The sequence below is a fragment of the Acyrthosiphon pisum genome, chromosome A3 (assembly GCF_005508785.2).
Source record: "Acyrthosiphon pisum isolate AL4f chromosome A3, pea_aphid_22Mar2018_4r6ur, whole genome shotgun sequence".
Classification (NCBI taxonomy): Eukaryota; Metazoa; Arthropoda; class Insecta; order Hemiptera; family Aphididae; genus Acyrthosiphon; species Acyrthosiphon pisum.
Genome location: NC_042496.1, coordinates 34,312,563 through 34,330,418, shown reverse-complemented (window position 1 = coordinate 34,330,418; position 17,856 = coordinate 34,312,563). Strand labels below are relative to the sequence as shown.

Here is a 17,856-nt window from a genome sequence, read left to right as displayed (position 1 = left end):
ACCTACCTACAACACACCTTACCTTGTGCTTGGCCGAGTGTTCATTAAAACAAAAAACCATTTTACTCGCGTCGCGTCATCTCAAAATATTTTTTCGATTGTAAGGGCAAGACAAAAGTGATCCGAGCGAATAATAAAATGTACTCATCGACACCATAGCTATATAGTAATATCGTTGGTCACACAGAGAGATATAAGCGTTCTGTTGAGTTGTACAGTATTTTTAATTAGACATTATAATATCACTACAACTACTGTTGTACCCATAACCTACAAAGCGATCCGTACGAACAAAAAAATGAAATAAAATAGCGCGTATGGATATAATATTATAATAAAAGACCGGGGAAAACAGAGACGAACGGTTTTTGGTTTTGTAACGATCGAGTGGTCGAGTCGTTTCACGGCTCATACCTATACATATACCCACGACTGATTATAATAATTAGGTACGAAAACCGCGCGAACACAATATTTTCGAATAATAGTAATAATAATAATGCCAGAGAATATCGGACGGAGAATAAAATATAATAATTATTGTACGGCAAAACACGACCGATGCACAATATGGAATGTACACGGACACGCTGTATTAACACATTATATTGTCGCAGTGTTTATCGTACGAAATTCATTTCGTCGATTTCGGTCGTGCGTCACGATAGAGCGTTTAATGCTCGTGAATTTACGAGCGAAATGCAATCCGAATGCGATTTTCATATTATTATTATTATTATTATACGACTGCAGCATATTATAGTGTTCGGCGTGTGTATATCGCAATATAATAATTTATTATTATATTATATGCTATACAATAATAATAATAATAATAATAATATATGGCTGTCGGTAAGGTCTAGTCCGTCGGTATCATTTTAAACGACGGCGGCCTACCGATTGGATATATATATATATATATATATATGTGTGTGTGTGTGTGTGTGTATTATTATGCGAGGAAGTTTAATCGAAGTTTCGGTGGGGCGACGGCGACGCGAGCAAAGTTCAGTGTTCGTTCTCCTCCGGTCGTCTTCTGGGGAGAATTAATTTCCTTTTCATTGTTTTTCGTCTTGAATACACGGTAATTAAACGGCCCGGTGGAATCCGCTCGCGGATGCCAGGAAATCAATCTTCATTATGTATATTATCATTATCATACCTATATATTAATATATTATTTATTCATTATTTTCTCTTCATTATTTTGTTTTTGTTCTTTATTTTATTTTGTGAGACACATATTTTTATGGCCACCTTTTTTTATTCACCCCCCCCCTTTCTTGTTTCTGTTTTATTTTTAATCAATATCTCCCGATATTACTTATGTTTACGAATATTATTTCCTTTTCGTTTCTTTTGCGCCCCGACCGCCCCTCCCGCGTGTTTCGTTTGGCCATTCCGCGCAACTGTTCTGAAGATAAATCGCAACGACCGTGTTGTAGAAACGCAATATTCTGTTACTCAGAACGTTATGCACAAAATTTCATTGGCTATTCCGGAATAACTGTCGTTGGCAATTGGATCGGGAAAATGGCACACGACAAATTTGCCGACGTTAGCAGATGTCTCGACTTATGTGCACCGCATTTTCCGGAAAAGGCAACGCTTGGTATTTGTCATGGAAACGGTAGTAAAACATAGTCCGTTTTAATTCCTCAGATCGCATTCAAACCCTGCAGCATATATTATACATATTATCCGCCTGAGAAACAGTCGTTGTTCACAATACAAATAGTATTGCAATTTTTCGCTTTATCATGCGATCGCGGTGAACAATGTAAATACAATTTCAGATTTCAATTATTCCAAAGTAAATTTCCCAAATGATTTAAAACTATTGAACTGTGCATTGATAATATTAATACGCTGTTGGAAATATTGAAACATTTTTCAATAGCCGTCGCTCGCTAAGTAATTCCGCGGAGACTATAATGTTTTCATAGCCGACGGCCATTATTGTTTCCCTCCGATCGGAAAACCGTACAATATTTTTATTTTGCCTAGCGCGTAAGGTAAGCCAGATTGTTAACGAAAACACAGCAACCGTGTCCGAACAAATATTATCTTTTGTCTCTCCGTCTCCCCGGTTCGAACACCGAGTGGGCACGGCCTATAATACGCATATATAATAGATATTATTATACCGACGATATTGATCAAACGGTTTGTGGGTCCGTAGCAGGTGTGGAGCGATAACTGAGAAGGGTAAAATGCATCAAAAATGTATAAAACGGCATGACGGGCACGCGTTCGTCTTGAGGTGGGTGAAACGTCAGTAAATCTTGCGTTATTTTAATTTCCTGTTTTAGAAACGTCCAGTCCGTGATAATCATGTTGAGTGGCCAGAAAGGCACCGAATTGGTGTTAATATTTATATGTTCGGCCCGCCTTTTCCACCCCAGTCGTATGCACTCGTAACCGGCGGAATGAATATTTAAGCGAAAAAGTAATTATTATTCTGACGTAGAGAGGAAAAAATACATTTCATTAGTTGACTCATCGTACTAATTTATGAAACCCAAATTATTCACCAGACTCGAATCTTGTGGATATAATAATTATGATGATATTATTATAATGTAACGCGATAACTATGGTGAAACTAATAATATTTGTTATTACTTATAACTATCGAAATTTAATACAGACTACAAAAATGTTTGATTTCAAAAATTCATCGGTGTCAGATTATCAATTTCTAATAATATAATATTATTATACACTAGGTAACCTACCTATACTATCGGTTAATAATATCAATGAGCTCCGCTGCGCCATTATCACTTGTCAATCTCAAATCCAGTTTATACAAAATAAAAACCATTCGACACGTTTTCTCACAAGAACGTCCATTGTTTTCAGAGTAACTGTTTTTATTTATTTATTCAGTGCATAATATATAATATTATACACTTTATATTAATATTATATTTTACGCTATTTACTAAATAACCTCAAGTGAGTTATCTTGGATCTAGTGAATTCGCTCGACGTACACGCACGCCACGCTCGTCATGTATCCAATGTACGGATTAACCGAACTGTACACTTCTGGGAAACGCGGCCACATGGGTACCACTTTATATAAATTATTGATGTCACTTAATGCGTTGTGACGGTCTATTACCCCGTCCCACCACCACCACCACCATCCTTTGAACAGCCATTCATTTGAGGAGAAAAAACGCGGTCAGCCGTACGCAGCACAATGCGATATAGTAGGTATGCTGTACCGATAGCTGTAGATTTTGCGTAAAGGATTTAAAAAAAAAAAAAAAAAAAACTTAATATTATGTACGATTTCCAAAAATGGTCGTGATGGTTTCGGAAAAACGAGTTCGGAATCCAAAAATAAAAAACAACAACACACGAATGTATGATATAGTAATACATTCCGTCGGCAAAATCGCTGTTTAAAGACTCGTCCGAGAGTCGACCACCGTCGGTCGGGTACACCGGACGCCTGGCCGCCGCCTGCAGTATCCCTCTCCTCTCCCCATCACCCGCCCCGACGAATAACGCACAGCCACACAGGGGTCATAATGAAGGCCCGGCGGAGATCATCTACCCCCGCCGGTGCGCATCGCCCGGTTTATTGATCTCGTGTTGCCCCTCCGTCCCCTCCCCGTGGACCCTTTATGCGCCGACCGCCGAATGCGTGTACACACACGCATTGAATCGCACAATGTACGCACATGCATGTACACACGCCAAGGCTGAAAGTTCGGCTACGGTCGAAGCGTGTCCAAAAAGTTTTACCACCCTCCCACCGCCGCGGCAGCTGCCCTCGCGCCCCGCGGACCCGGCAGAAGATACGAGCGAGGACAGCAGGTGTTCGCACGTGCGAACGTATTAATTACGCTAATTACACCGTATATATAGTTGTAGTGGCATCGCTGTGCCCGGGCCCGCGAAATAGCCGGTGTAATATTGTACAAAGAGGCGTACGTATTATGGAGTGGACACCTGTGCAAGTGGAGTGGATAACCCGAAAAAAAAAACCCCAAAACGCATACATTAATTTATTGTGCTTCCATCCGTTCGGCACGTTCGCTCCGGCTTTACTTAAAAATCCGTACGGTCTCCGCCGCCGGCCACGGCCAGTGCACCGGTGCGTGACCCCGTGGAAGCGACTGTGATCTCGGAGGACGGTAAATTAATAGGTTCGGTGTAGTACTAGATATAGTTATGTAGGTACGAGGAAATCGGCTGCCGGGCAAATCCGGTTGATTTAACAAGTATGATGAAGAATAGTAAAGAAAATAAGCCGAAGGTAGAAGTACACCTATAAAATATGAGTGTGGAGATTGTCAAATAAAACCCTCATAAAACGACTGCCTCTACAACAGTTTATTATTGTAAACACAATAACGATATACTCATCATAGGTACCATACCATACTAAATGCCCTCTCACTCTACTCCTCTGTAATATTGCCGTTTGTAATAAGTTAGATACCTACACATACTTAAGGCGTAGCAAACGGACTATATTAGCGTTCATAGTGCATTCGTCTCTATTGGTTGAGCATCACGATCTGCTTATATGAACCAAATAATTGGCCTGCAACGGGAATTAGCTCGCATATTTTAATTTTTTATCGTTCGTAACGGTGAAGGTTTTACACTTTAAATATTACACTGTAAAAATATAACAGCGATTTTTTATGTCTGTTGCAAAAGTTAACGAAGTGAAAACGATTTTTGTTTTTTTTTTTCCGCTGACAAATAATTTATTGTATCAGAGTGGGGAATTTTTTTTTATGATGGACACCTAAAACCAAGAATTCGTTCAATTTATAAATATATATGTACCTATAGGTATATATTTTTTTTTTTGTAAATAATTTTACGAGTGAATGATTTCAATTTAAAGAAAAAAAAACAAATATGAATTACATTCATTTGACACAAATATATTGAATACTTTGATTAATTATAAGTTAAATACTAGGATACATTAATTTGTTAAAATATGTGCGTTATTTTTGTTTTTTTTTTTTATAACAACATTATTTATATTAAAGATTTTAAATGTTGGATTCAGGCCAAATTGAACAAGTGTGAAACCGATTTTTAAGAAATTTAATATATTTATAAACTCTGAAGAAAATATTTGTTAATTAAGATTATTTAATACAATTTAAAAATGTACCTACCAGAATATATTAAAAAAAATTCTTTCAACCACAATAATATTTTATTCTTAATTTAAAAACAAAATTATTCAAAATGCCATAGAAATATGTTCAGTAAAATTACATTTTCTTTATATACAATGAGACGAAATTGAAGTATGTTAAAAATGCCGATTAAAATGAATACCTAAATGAAATATGCAAATAAATTCATTGGTATTTGGACCCTATTCGTTCATTACGAAGTCGTAACATGATGTCCGATGGATAATATTCGTCGGACGATACCTTAATCTTTTTTTCCCCTAAACCCAGAGGTGGTTCTGGAATGTTTAATATTTCATTTTTCATTTGAACGTTTGACCATTGTCATGGACAATTAAATAGAAATATGAAAGGAAAAACGACAATTCGTAGTCGATAAACACAGACTGGCGTCGGCGCCTATACGCCACTGTTATAGAAGAAAAAAAAATAACAAGGGCTCACACTAAAATTTGGTCCCTTTTCGGGAACAATAGCACCGACGAAGAGCAGCGGCGACATGAGTATTTGTCCTTGCGGCGCCTGTGACCCGTGGAGATGTAGGTAGATGATGCGCGATAAATGGAGCAGTGGCGCCCGTCTAAGGTATATAGCTTTAATATAGTGGCGACAGCACATTGTAAAAAGGATAGGTACAATTATTGTAAGACTCCTGGTCGAGTATCTGTCGGAGTGATTTAAAGGTCGAAGAAGGCTACGGTTATATATTATCACGATATAATATTATTGGCATAAAGATCATTTTTGTAATGTACCTACCTCCTTACATAACGAACGATTTTTTTTTTTTAATAATTTTCGAAAGACACTTTTCTCGGCTTGAAGTTATGTAATTTATTGAAATCAGGGGAAATTATAAGAAAAAAAAACAAACAATGTAGGTAGGTAATATTATATCTCTTGTACGAAGAAAAAAATGACTTTTTATTATTATAGCGGTATGTGTGACGACGACCGGGTGGTAGCTGCAGGTATATTATACTGGGTATATAGACCTTTATGGAACCTATACTTAATTCGCCACAATTTTTTTTTCCCGTCAATTAAAAACTGTGTCTGTAACCCGATAATTATAGAACGCATATTAAAACAATATGCTGTAACACGAGCCAACAATAATTATTTATTCAGTCAGACAGTGTTGTTCGATATTAAAATACACCGGTACGAAGACAATTTTACGTGTACCTACAACGTCAAAACGAGCACACCACGAGACCCGGACACGTGATGGCGTGTTTCTTTGTGACTATATAGAACAGTATATTATCGTTTGAACGCGATGCGCGTAAGACGAGTGTATTATTATTGTCGGGACGTAGAAATTATGGGATTTGCGTGTTTTTCTTCTACGTGTCCGTGGCTTACAAGCTAACCATGAGACGCACATTTTTATCACAATATCGCGACCATAAAAAGTATGATTTTTTGCACACCGTATTCCGATGGTTTTCCAATGAAAGTGCACATTTTGTCATTTTTTGCACGTCCCACACATTTCCGTAGACATATTTTGTAAATTTAACATTACCTCTGTCATTATTGATATATTTTTTCATACAAAAGGGCACCAAAGGTTGGTTTTAGTTGCGTATAATATGATGATATTTTTGATACGTAACCCTGCAGATATGGCCTTAACTACGCGAGTGTTAGAATTTTAAAAAAACGTAGAAAAAATATACTTATAATTTGTGGAATTAAAGGTTTAAAATTGAATATATTATGCATTTTAAGTATCAACAGTATTTTGTGTTGAATCGTCCGAAACGTATTGTGTTGACCGGTAATTATCAATAATATAGAATTAAATAATAATAATAGGTACATATTTTATAGTTTATAATATTTACACACATTAATACACTAAACTTTAATAATTAGTTTCATTACCTCGTGAATATATACATTTATACGAGAAAATAAGTGTTGGTTTAGTATTTGTCTGTGAACGCCTCGGACAACAAAATTGTTCCAAAAAAATGAAGATATTATTAAGTTATTCCCATATGTAAGGTTTCCTTGATACTTTTCGTAAGCAAAATGTATAGAATGTCTGAATGTGTCAAAGAAATTTAAAGTAACACGGTTTGTTCTTACTTCGGTTTGCATACTTCAACAATTACCTAGACATAAACAATTTATCAATTCATGGATATTTTGAATTTGTTTCGTGTTTTTTTCGTCGATAAGTCAAACTATTATATTATAAGACGTATAGGTAAATATTATATATTATAAGTCACTGTTAGAGTCACGTATTTCGTATTTTATACACCAGTTTGAATTTTCCGTCACCTACCTATACAATAATATTATTACTTATTAGATACGATAAATTAAACACGACGTTATCTCTAAGTCTCAAACCCAAAACTGCACGTCTCGGGTGGTCTCACCGCTATCCCAGACCAATTCACACTGCCACAAGATTAATTCGGCGACATTCCGGACCCGGGCGTCTGACGATTTTCTCGACCACAGGGCCGTCTCACCACGCAGGATTAATGCCGGATTAAACGGCTGCCGCCACCCCCTCATCACTACACACACATACACATACAGATCAAATCACCTCGACCTCCACCAACACCACCCTTAAGGGTAAAGTCAAACGGCCTGCGGGGGTGGAGAGTTACACATTTGTCGGAATACGTTTGTGTGTGTACAATATACATATATATACACTGTACATTATATATTATATAGTGAGAGAGAGAGAAAGAGAGTCTGTCCGACGGCCATTCCGTGCCGGACCTGTTAATTATGTCACTGCCACCACCGCCACAGCTGTGCGAATTATGTGTAATAATAGTCGCCGCTGGACAAGGGGTATTAATCATTTCACCTCTGAAAATGTTTCACTCGTTTCCCGCAAAACCTCTGCAGCAGGCCGGACCGCTAAAGGTCGCACCACGCGCCGGGGCGGAAATCGGATTAGGAGCGTACTTTTTAATCGAATTCCATGTCTCACCGAAACAGTTCTACGATAATTTTATTTTAATTTAAAAATTACGCCATCCGCTATACGGACTACGACCGTCGGACGACCGTATTTTTTTAACGTTTAATTTATGCCTTTTCCATTTCATTGCAATATATTTTAGAAATTAGTTATATCATATAGTCCCGCCCGTGGATTTTCCACTGTAAGACTTTGGACCAGCGAGCGTATTTCCATACGATATAAAAATTACACGTACTACAATAATTATACGTCTAACTTGAGTTCATATATACATAACATGTAGTATGGTATATTATTAACTCAATATCGAAATAGATTTTATTAACCTAATTCTTGTTTCGTTCGAAATGCGGCGCTCCGTATCGTGGATAAAAGCAGCAAATTGAAACAAATAAACACCTCGTTAGTTCGATAATACTCAATCCCCGGGTCGAATTACACGCTATCCGATCGTACCAGGTTCTCGGTTGTCGTGTTTGAAATTGTTTTTAAAAGTCCTTTATACCACTTCACCCTAGCCTGCGTTTACCTACATATTATCATTATCATTACAATCTTCGGCAAACAATCGTTAATATTAACACGCCAACGCTATAAATACATTTTTCGTTCAGGACTTGTTTAACACATAATCGCGACAAGCGGTGGCTCTTCTTTGGAAGGAGTGGGGTGGGGGGGAAGCTAACCTAGGGACGGTATATAGTATATTATATACTACTGTGCTTCGGCAGCAAGCACGCAATTAACGAAAACGGTTATTTCGTGTCGGTTAAACGAGCACCGAGGGGCACTGAGCATTTGAAGTAATTAAAAACCTCACCGGCCATGGTTAGGCCACAAGCGTGTCAAATATACGGCCACCATTACCGAATATTATGAACATATATGCATGTATGTATGTATGTATGTATAATATATATAGTATATACATATATATAATAATATATTCATTATTCAACGCATACTGAATTCCTGTGGAAGTCCCTATTCTGATCGTATTAAAATTAAAGTTGACATAACGTTTTGAGTGAAAAACTTAATGAAATCATATAAAAAAATTGTCATCATTATGCAAAAAAAAATAAAAACCGTTGAAAATATTCCGTTTCAAATTATATAGCTGACAAATTCAAACTAAAATGAATAAATGGAGTAAGGAACCAGTATAAATTATAATATAGTTATCGGTAGCTCTATTTTTATTATACTTTGTATTATAGAAATAATATATTATATTGATAGATAATAGAACATTAAAATACACTTCAAGTAAGTTATATAATAGTTAAATTGAAAAAACGAAAATTATACACTGATATATTATATAATATTATTATAAGAAGAAACACGTTAGTACCTACAATATTATTTTCAGAATACGCGAATCAAGAAAAATCAACATTTAGAGGATAGCTTTTGGTTTTGTTTTTGTTTGTTTTTTGGCAATTCCTGCGATATAATAATATATATATATTATATAGCTCGATATAAACACACCACCTCACCCCTCGATTAATTCGTTTTCCTCTTTCTCGGCAACCAGAGACCCACGAGGACTTTTGGACGACAGCCAGGCTGAATAGCATTTATGTCAAACTCAGATAATATTATGGCGGCTATTAAGGGATAGGAAACGAGTGTATGTGAGCGACATGGATAGTGAGAGAGAATGAGAAAGATAGATAGATAGAGAGAGAGAGAGAGAGAGAGAGAGTCAGAGAGACCTTTTATTAAACTACATATTAACCGTGGCGCGCTCCGTAGCATAGCTGACGCCATTAAACTTCCACTCGTTCTATCCGTACTCTACTCTCATAATAATCGTTTACATGAGAAACGCCAACGAATTTTTCTTAATAGTATATCCACAATGTTAGTGGCAGTCTTATGGTCTGGTGTGGAGAGGTTCGCGGGAAAAATGATCGGGGAATGTTATTAGCAGAATGTTATTATAATACTGCGCCACCGGTACACGGTGTTGATAAGAATCTTTGAACTGCAGTTAAAAATTTGCATTCATTGCTCGCCTCATAATAATATAACTATAATGTATATTCAACCTTCGGGGAAAACATTATTTCGTGTAATTTCCGAGAAGAAAATTATCGGGAATAAAGTGGAAAAGTGTTCACTTGTATTCCATATCCCATATTATATACGTTCACTAGCAATTTGTACGGGAAATCGTTTTACCCGGCCAAGTTACGCGTGATGGAAGTAGATTGCACACTGGAGTAAAACGATTATTAAATGGAGTTAGATTGATAAGTCTTAAAATATATACGAGGAATGATATAAACTTATAAAAAAAAAAATATAGATAAACTATGTGCTTAACGTAGTAAAATAAAAATGTAAATAAAAAGAGTGATTAAAACACGATGCCATTAAAATATAAAATATTTATTTTTGTTTATCGGTTTGGTACAAATATATTTTTAATATATTTTGATTATTTATATTTTACGCAGGTAGCGATTGAAGTTTAAAGTACTCCAAGTGAGATCATATTGTATTCAAATAGTGAGTAAAATAATTCACCGTGAATAGTCATATTGTAAAATAAAATTCGTTCAAGAGTGGTAGGTAAACCACGGTAAGCATAACTATGCCGATTATTGACATTATGATAATTTAATATTTATCATTGTTCAACTTAACGTTACGAATGTTTTACCGAAAATATGTTTTCAGAACGGCACTGTTCATTACACTGAAAGGAATAACAAAAAAAAACTCTCGTTAATGGTGATTTGACTGCAATAAAGTTTTAAAGCACTACAACCTCAGCTGCAAGTCAGCATCACCTGGGCGGGGGTTGAACTGAAATTCCTCTCGTTTTACTGCGAGTGAAATGACTCGCAGTAGGTACAACCGAATCCTATAATAATTATTATATACAATACTCTCGTGCACTCCGATCGCACAAGTGCGTAAAGTGGTTAAATGGTCCTGGCGGAATGCCGAGTGTGGGCTGTCGATGCAGATTAGGACGGGAAACGTCCGTCCATGTCCGGTTTTTCGGGCGGACGGAAAGTGGTGTGAAATCATTTGGTGATGAATGGACCCAATTATTGCCTTGCGCGTGTATTTGTACAACCCGCGTACATAGGTTTGGTGAAATATTATGGTCACGGTGGACGGGCGCGGTGGGGTAGTATCGGATGTACACGATGACGTGCAGAGGGTGCTGCTGCAGCGGGGTCGTTCCCTGGAACTTCAGCTAACTACAATTACAGGGCGAACAAAGTCGCATTGAATTCACCACCCACCTCTTCCCACCACCTCGACCTGGCCATCGAAGCCTTTAATTACGACACGGTCTCCCTCTGGATTGTAATGTTACAGAACATCGTGGTCCGGGCGGTTCGTTAAGCCCCTCCCGTCCCTCGTCTCCGCTACCGCTTGCTCAGCACACAATTAGGTCTGCGGGACATTCGATTCCGTGCTATATATATATATATATATATATAGTCGACGGAGCCCCTGGGATGGACTTTTTATTTTTTCTCTTTTTTTTTTGTATTTATTTTATTTTGCTAGAATTTCATTAGTAACCGAATACGCCCTATGTCGGCTTGTCAGCTTAACGTTCGCTAAACGGATTTCGCAGCTTCTCGATAGCTTATATTATACTGTATAGTGTATATCGGGTATATAGTAGTATTGCACGCAACGAACAACGTGTTCTCTGGAAGTTTTGTTCCCAGGACGCGGAAAAAGTTTGTTACTGTGACATTTATGAAACACGACTACAGTGGCGGGGATGTTAAAACGGGTGGCAAATCCGGCCTTACAAACTTATTCATGCACTATAGTATGTTAAACTTAATACTCCGCACGAACAATATAATTATGCCGATTTTTTTTTTCATACTTTGCCTATCTGTCTTTTCAATGTTCTAAAGTCAGTATTAGCTTACAAAACATGCCATATGTATATTTCGACCATATTTCGAAAACTTCTGGGTCCCATTGAAATCAATTTGTTAAAATATAATCTTAGACACACAGAAAAGTCAGATTCTTCTAGATTTATGGGCGAATGTGTCCCATGGGGGTCCGAGGTTCGGGACAAATTGACACAAATCGGGATGCTTTCGTATGTTTATTGGCTTGGTCAATAAAAGGGGATATAATACAATTGAAGTAGTTCCGCAGTTCAAAATGAAGGGACGCATATATCTTCGGATAGAAAAATTCCTAGCTATTTAAAACTCTACCACATAACTAGATCTTAATAGTAGTATAATACATTTAACAACTGCTTGCAATCTAGTGAATAATTTATTATGCTACTTGTCTACATTTTACGTTTTATCACGAAAATACAGATATGTTTGTATATGATGTTTAATAATAAATTGTATGGAATTAAATATATATTTGTATTGTTATATTAAGTTTAAGTAACGGAAACATTTGTAATGCGAGATACGATAATCCAGTAAATCCATTAATCAATGTATATACATCTATTAATCATGTACTTATGTACAGTAACTATGTATAGTATGTACAGTATATAATAACTATTATAGTATACAATATTGTTATCTGAATGAAGAAATTGATGTGTAAGTCATTATTAAATTATATTTAATGAAACTGATGATAATTGTAAAATAATCTATCCAAAAAACAGATATAATATATACATAATATAATATGTTATACCTATTATATTATTATAATTCTTTGTAATAATTTAATTCAACCGAAACTAGTGTTATTTTAGTCGTTTTCAATTCTAACAAGGCTATATTAATAAAACAAAATATAAGATCTTAAATACATTTTTTATTACCTAAACCATATCATTTTCAATATCGAAACATTAACCCGTGAGAATACGGTAATATCGTAAAAACAAAAATAACGCATTGCTCAGTCCAGTGTTGAGTGTATTGATATAGCAGCCGATATAGGTACTATTTATACATGATTATTTTGGTAATGTAATACGGTTATAGCTATTGGCGATGTTTAAATTAAAAGTATTGAATTTTTAAAACAAAATAACATATAAATATACGCAAACAGGCGCATCGAACGCCTCAATGAACAAACTTGAATAATATTTCACAAGTGGCCTTGCGTTCAGGTATTTATAACGCCTCCGGATCGTTGTTGGAGCACAGTCAATTGGCCATTTTTATGACCACCATCCAAATGGCGTTTAATGAAAACTCGTAATTCATATTTTGGCATCATCTTTATTTCAAGCGCGCCGAAAAATGACCCCGCTCAACATGCCGCAGAGTCCCATTCCCCTGTACACGACTTGCCGTAAGAAGTGATATTTATGTGCCGCTGCTCGGGCGTTTGACATTAACGGCTTTTCCAAATTACATTTTTGTGTATGCCCAACGACAATGGTTTTCCCCGGCGCACCTCGCCAACCCCCCCATCACTAGACGTGCCCGTCGCGCATGGCCGGCTTATCGCCCGAGCAGATACCGCGGGACGCCATAAATCTTACACCAACTCTGTGTGTCCGCCGAGACTATTCACATCCCCGGGGGTGGACCAGACGACTGTGGATTTAATTAGGCGATTGTGTACGATTATTCAGTACAATATGCAAAATATTCTTGGCGTCTCGTTTATCAACATTCGACGAAACAAACCGACACGTGCAGGCAATAATACACCTAACCTATATTCGTTTCAGAAAAATATATGTATAGCAAAATCACAATGCTAACGCGTTTGATAACATGTTCAACAAAAAAGTTAACAATAGAACCTTTAAAGCTCATATATATTAGCTATAGGTACCCACTATATATACGACCAATACACATTTTAGCACTTTGGCGCACCAACACGCGACAGCAGCATTATACGATAGCAATAATAGCATTAGCCTGCAGTTTCGTTAAAGAATTAATGAGATGATGACGACGGTGATAATGATAAAACGCGGTCGTTTGAGAATTTAATTAGCCGTGAAATAATATGTTTAACGCCGATTGCGATCGGTGCGTGCCAGCACGGAAACTCACAAAATCTACCGCGACGCGACGCGATTGAAAATAAATACAATTCAATATTCATTAGAGCTCGGTTAGATATCGCCCCACGGAGTGAATTATAATACGCAGACCGTAGTAGAGAGCTCTTATACTTAATTCATCGGACCGGATGTTTCGCCGGTCTAAGCGCGTTTCCGGTCGGATTCATAATATCCTCGGCGTCTGTGCTGATAAATCATTTCCAAAAGACCCCGCCAACAACATCGTACATACTACCCCGTCTGCCGTCACACACTTTCTCCGCGTACGACTCGGCTGTATAATATATATATACATATATATATATATAATATATGTACGTATAAACTTGTACGCATACACACGCGCATCCGCCTTAAAGGGTATAGTAGTAATTAGGTTGCAACTTTAATTGGTCGGAAAATCCCCGGGTCCGGATAAACTCAAAGGAGGCGGTGGTTTTCTGTCAACTCTGCGAACTCTCCTCGCCGGCATGGTGCACGGAAGGTATATAACGGCGGCAGAACTTTTGCAGTGTCCTCACCCAGCCACACACACTGAAGCGTGCCACCGGTGCGCCCAACTAATTGTGAGAGAAAACGCACACGTCACACACCGCGAGTACGACTATATATCCACCGGCGGCGCGAAACTTTAATTGCAATTTTATTATAATATCGGACTATCATCTCCGGAGTTGGTGTATACTTGCACGGGGAGGGTAGAAAGTAAGTCGGTTTAAAAAGACTTAAACGATTCGAATATCGTTCGGACGTAAAGCTATTTATCAAAAAGTTCACACGGCAACGAAATACACGGAACAAAGGGTGTGGGGGGATCTCGCAAACTTTCTCACGGGCGTTTTAGTAATGATTAAACGAACTTTCAGCCTTGTTTCAGTTTCTTACCTGCCACCTTCATCCCCGAAAACTCCTAATTGTTCCCGGCACAGAAACGTCGCATTTGTCTGTTATAATTGAGATAATTAATTGCGCACACTCTTGAGGCAAGCAGTAGAAACAACGTCCAATTAGTCGCGATACTTGCCGAAATCAACTAGGATATACACATTTTTTTGTGTTATCGTGAGCTCTTCAATATATATGAATGGAAGTTAAAAATGTGTGATATTTAAATTGCACAACATCCGCCAATTATAGATATCAACCTTCAATATTATTTTAAAATTAAAATATATCAAGAATTAATTTATTGCTAAATAATATTTCATTATCAAATTTAAATTATTTCCGGGTTAGCCTTGATGTCTTATCAGTGGTTAACATTTCATAACATGATGTTGTGTTATCGTTATAAAATAGTACAAACGCCATTAAATATTTAACTACAGTCTACTACAGTTGATATGGTTATTTTGTTTTTCACTTTACAATATCAGCTATAAAAATGTTTAGTACAAATTATCACATAAATGGTTTTAAAAATCAGGTACAGACATACTAGCTATATTTTTTTAACGTATAGTTTAAAAATAAAATATTCATAAGATAAATTATTTTTTTATAGCATTAATTTAATTTTTGTATACACAATATGATAATTCACACTCATAGATACGAATTTTAAGAACATTTCGTCGCTGAGACGAAGAAAACGCTGGAAATTGAATTGCGTTATTTTACAATGTGTAGGTGCGTAGTGTAAAAGTCTTTTTGATATATTTTTAACGTATGACCAAACAGGTGTGCAGAAGGGGGACATCGATTAACAGTCCGGTATCGAGTGCCAGCTAATAGTCTAGCCGTCATCTGTTGCCCGGCTTAATATTGGTAAGGCATATGGGTGCGGGTAAGAAAAAGTGTGAAAAAGGGTTTTCAAAGATGAATTTCCAATCTGTTACATACACATACACGAGGGTTTTAATCTTGCCAGGTCGGAAAGGGTGTGGAACGAGTTAACGATCCTGGCGGACCACAGGTACCTGTGCATGCGGCGACATATGGTTACCGAGAAACAATATTACAAAACTACATTATTATATTATATACCTAGCATGTTATTTTAAAAAACTCCTTTTGTTCGGTTGTTTTCTCTCGTCTAGTGCGCGTACGTATTTTATTATAAATTATTTTTTTACCACTCTTATAGAAGTAATGGGTTTTCATTTGTCAAAGAGCAGGTAGAAGAAAAAAATACATTAAGGTAAGATATTGAACACGGTACAATTAACCGTTTACCGTTTGCACACTAAAAAAAAAATACTATATTATACAACAACTCTATAACACCAACGTCGGAGTACATTGTGTATTCGTGTCTGTAGTATCTACCTATATATTATATTTTATATATTATACAGAGTGGGCCACCGTAGTTCTTTGTCAATTTTCGACACCTTTACAGGAAAATACCTTATTGTCCTGTTTATACATTATCGATGTGTTGTTTACCAATACGTTTAATATCTATTCCCGTATAATTTTTTTGTTAAAATAATGACCCATCGATCCTGCAAAATCACAATGTTCTGTGGATGGCACATTGCACTCAAAACTTATTTCGATTATTAGCAACACAGAGTCGAAACTCTTTAATCTAAATTGTATATTAAATACATGTGCTTCAATATTTGTATTCCGAGTATATTTCCATATTGGGAGTGAAATAAATACACGCGCCGGGCACTATGTGTTTTTTATTGAGACAGACTAGAGACATTGTGATCATATTATTGCGGACGGCCTGAGAGGTTAGGGTAGGTATTATTATTACTTGGACTGTTCCGAACCTTTGCTGCAAGAGGAAATGAAAATAAGTTTTTTGAATAGAATATGACGGTTTTTCCTCGGTGGAAGTGTAAAGATACATCGCAGGGTGTTGCGAAAGTCCACCGTCACCCGCCGACCGGATAAACATCTGCTGTAAGCGCTCAATGGGACAATTTATCGAAAACGTGCATCCATTAGTTTTGCTTAGGACATTTTTCACGCCAGCTCGGAAAGGGGAAAATAACAGAATAGGATCCTTCTCTATATATTGTGTATTTTGTTATAAAAAGCGTTTTCCCGGGATAGCTTATATTATTTTTGCAGCGTGAGTTAGGTACACTAGAAACGCATTTTCAATACAGTCGCGTACTTCCGCGTCGATACGTCGCACGTTATATCTAGGACCGTTTTCGACTGCCAAGTTTTTATCTTCCATCGAACGTGGGTATTAATATACTATACGACGTATGTATAATATATATTATATACCCTTGCTCATCTCGGGTAGAACGTGGGACGTTCCCTCTAAACGCGCCAATCGTATATAATAATAATACTATATAATATATTATGGTCCTTTTTTAAAAAAATACGTAGTGTTCGTAACAATTTGTCTAAAGAGATTTTTTTTTTTATATTTATGTACGTACGTATACGTATATACTTTGTACAATTATATTATTATTATTATTATATGAGTACGAAAAAAACCTTAGACGTCGGCAATCTCTCTGAAATCCGATACATTAGTACGAGATGTATATACATACCCGAGGCAGCTGATGTTATATTATACGGCGCGTACAACATATTATTAGCGTATTACAAGACGCATATAATGGCTGCATCGCGTTTGATTTTTCTTTAAACTGGGATTAAACGTGTAAAGAGAAATGGGGGACAATATACTATGGGCCAGGTGCCGTACCCTTAGTTTTGAAATGGATATATTGCGTTTATGGGACGGCGCAGCA

General features: G+C 36.7%; 1 protein-coding gene across 6 annotated transcripts in view; it reads right to left on the bottom strand.

Annotated features, from left to right (window-relative positions):
• Positions 1-17,856, bottom strand: part of LOC100160019 (teneurin-m) — a 199,013-nt gene that overhangs the window by 43,887 nt on the left and 137,270 nt on the right. Inside the window, exon 1 of one of the 6 annotated variants that reach the window (XM_029491330.1) lies at positions 15,062-15,365. The exons of the other annotated variants lie outside the window; for them this stretch is intronic. Within the exon in view, the coding sequence (XP_029347190.1) occupies positions 15,062-15,074 (13 nt within the window). The 5' untranslated portion in view covers positions 15,075-15,365. Of the gene's footprint in view, positions 1-15,061; positions 15,366-17,856 lie in introns of those variants that run through there. 6 annotated transcript variants of the gene reach the window in all.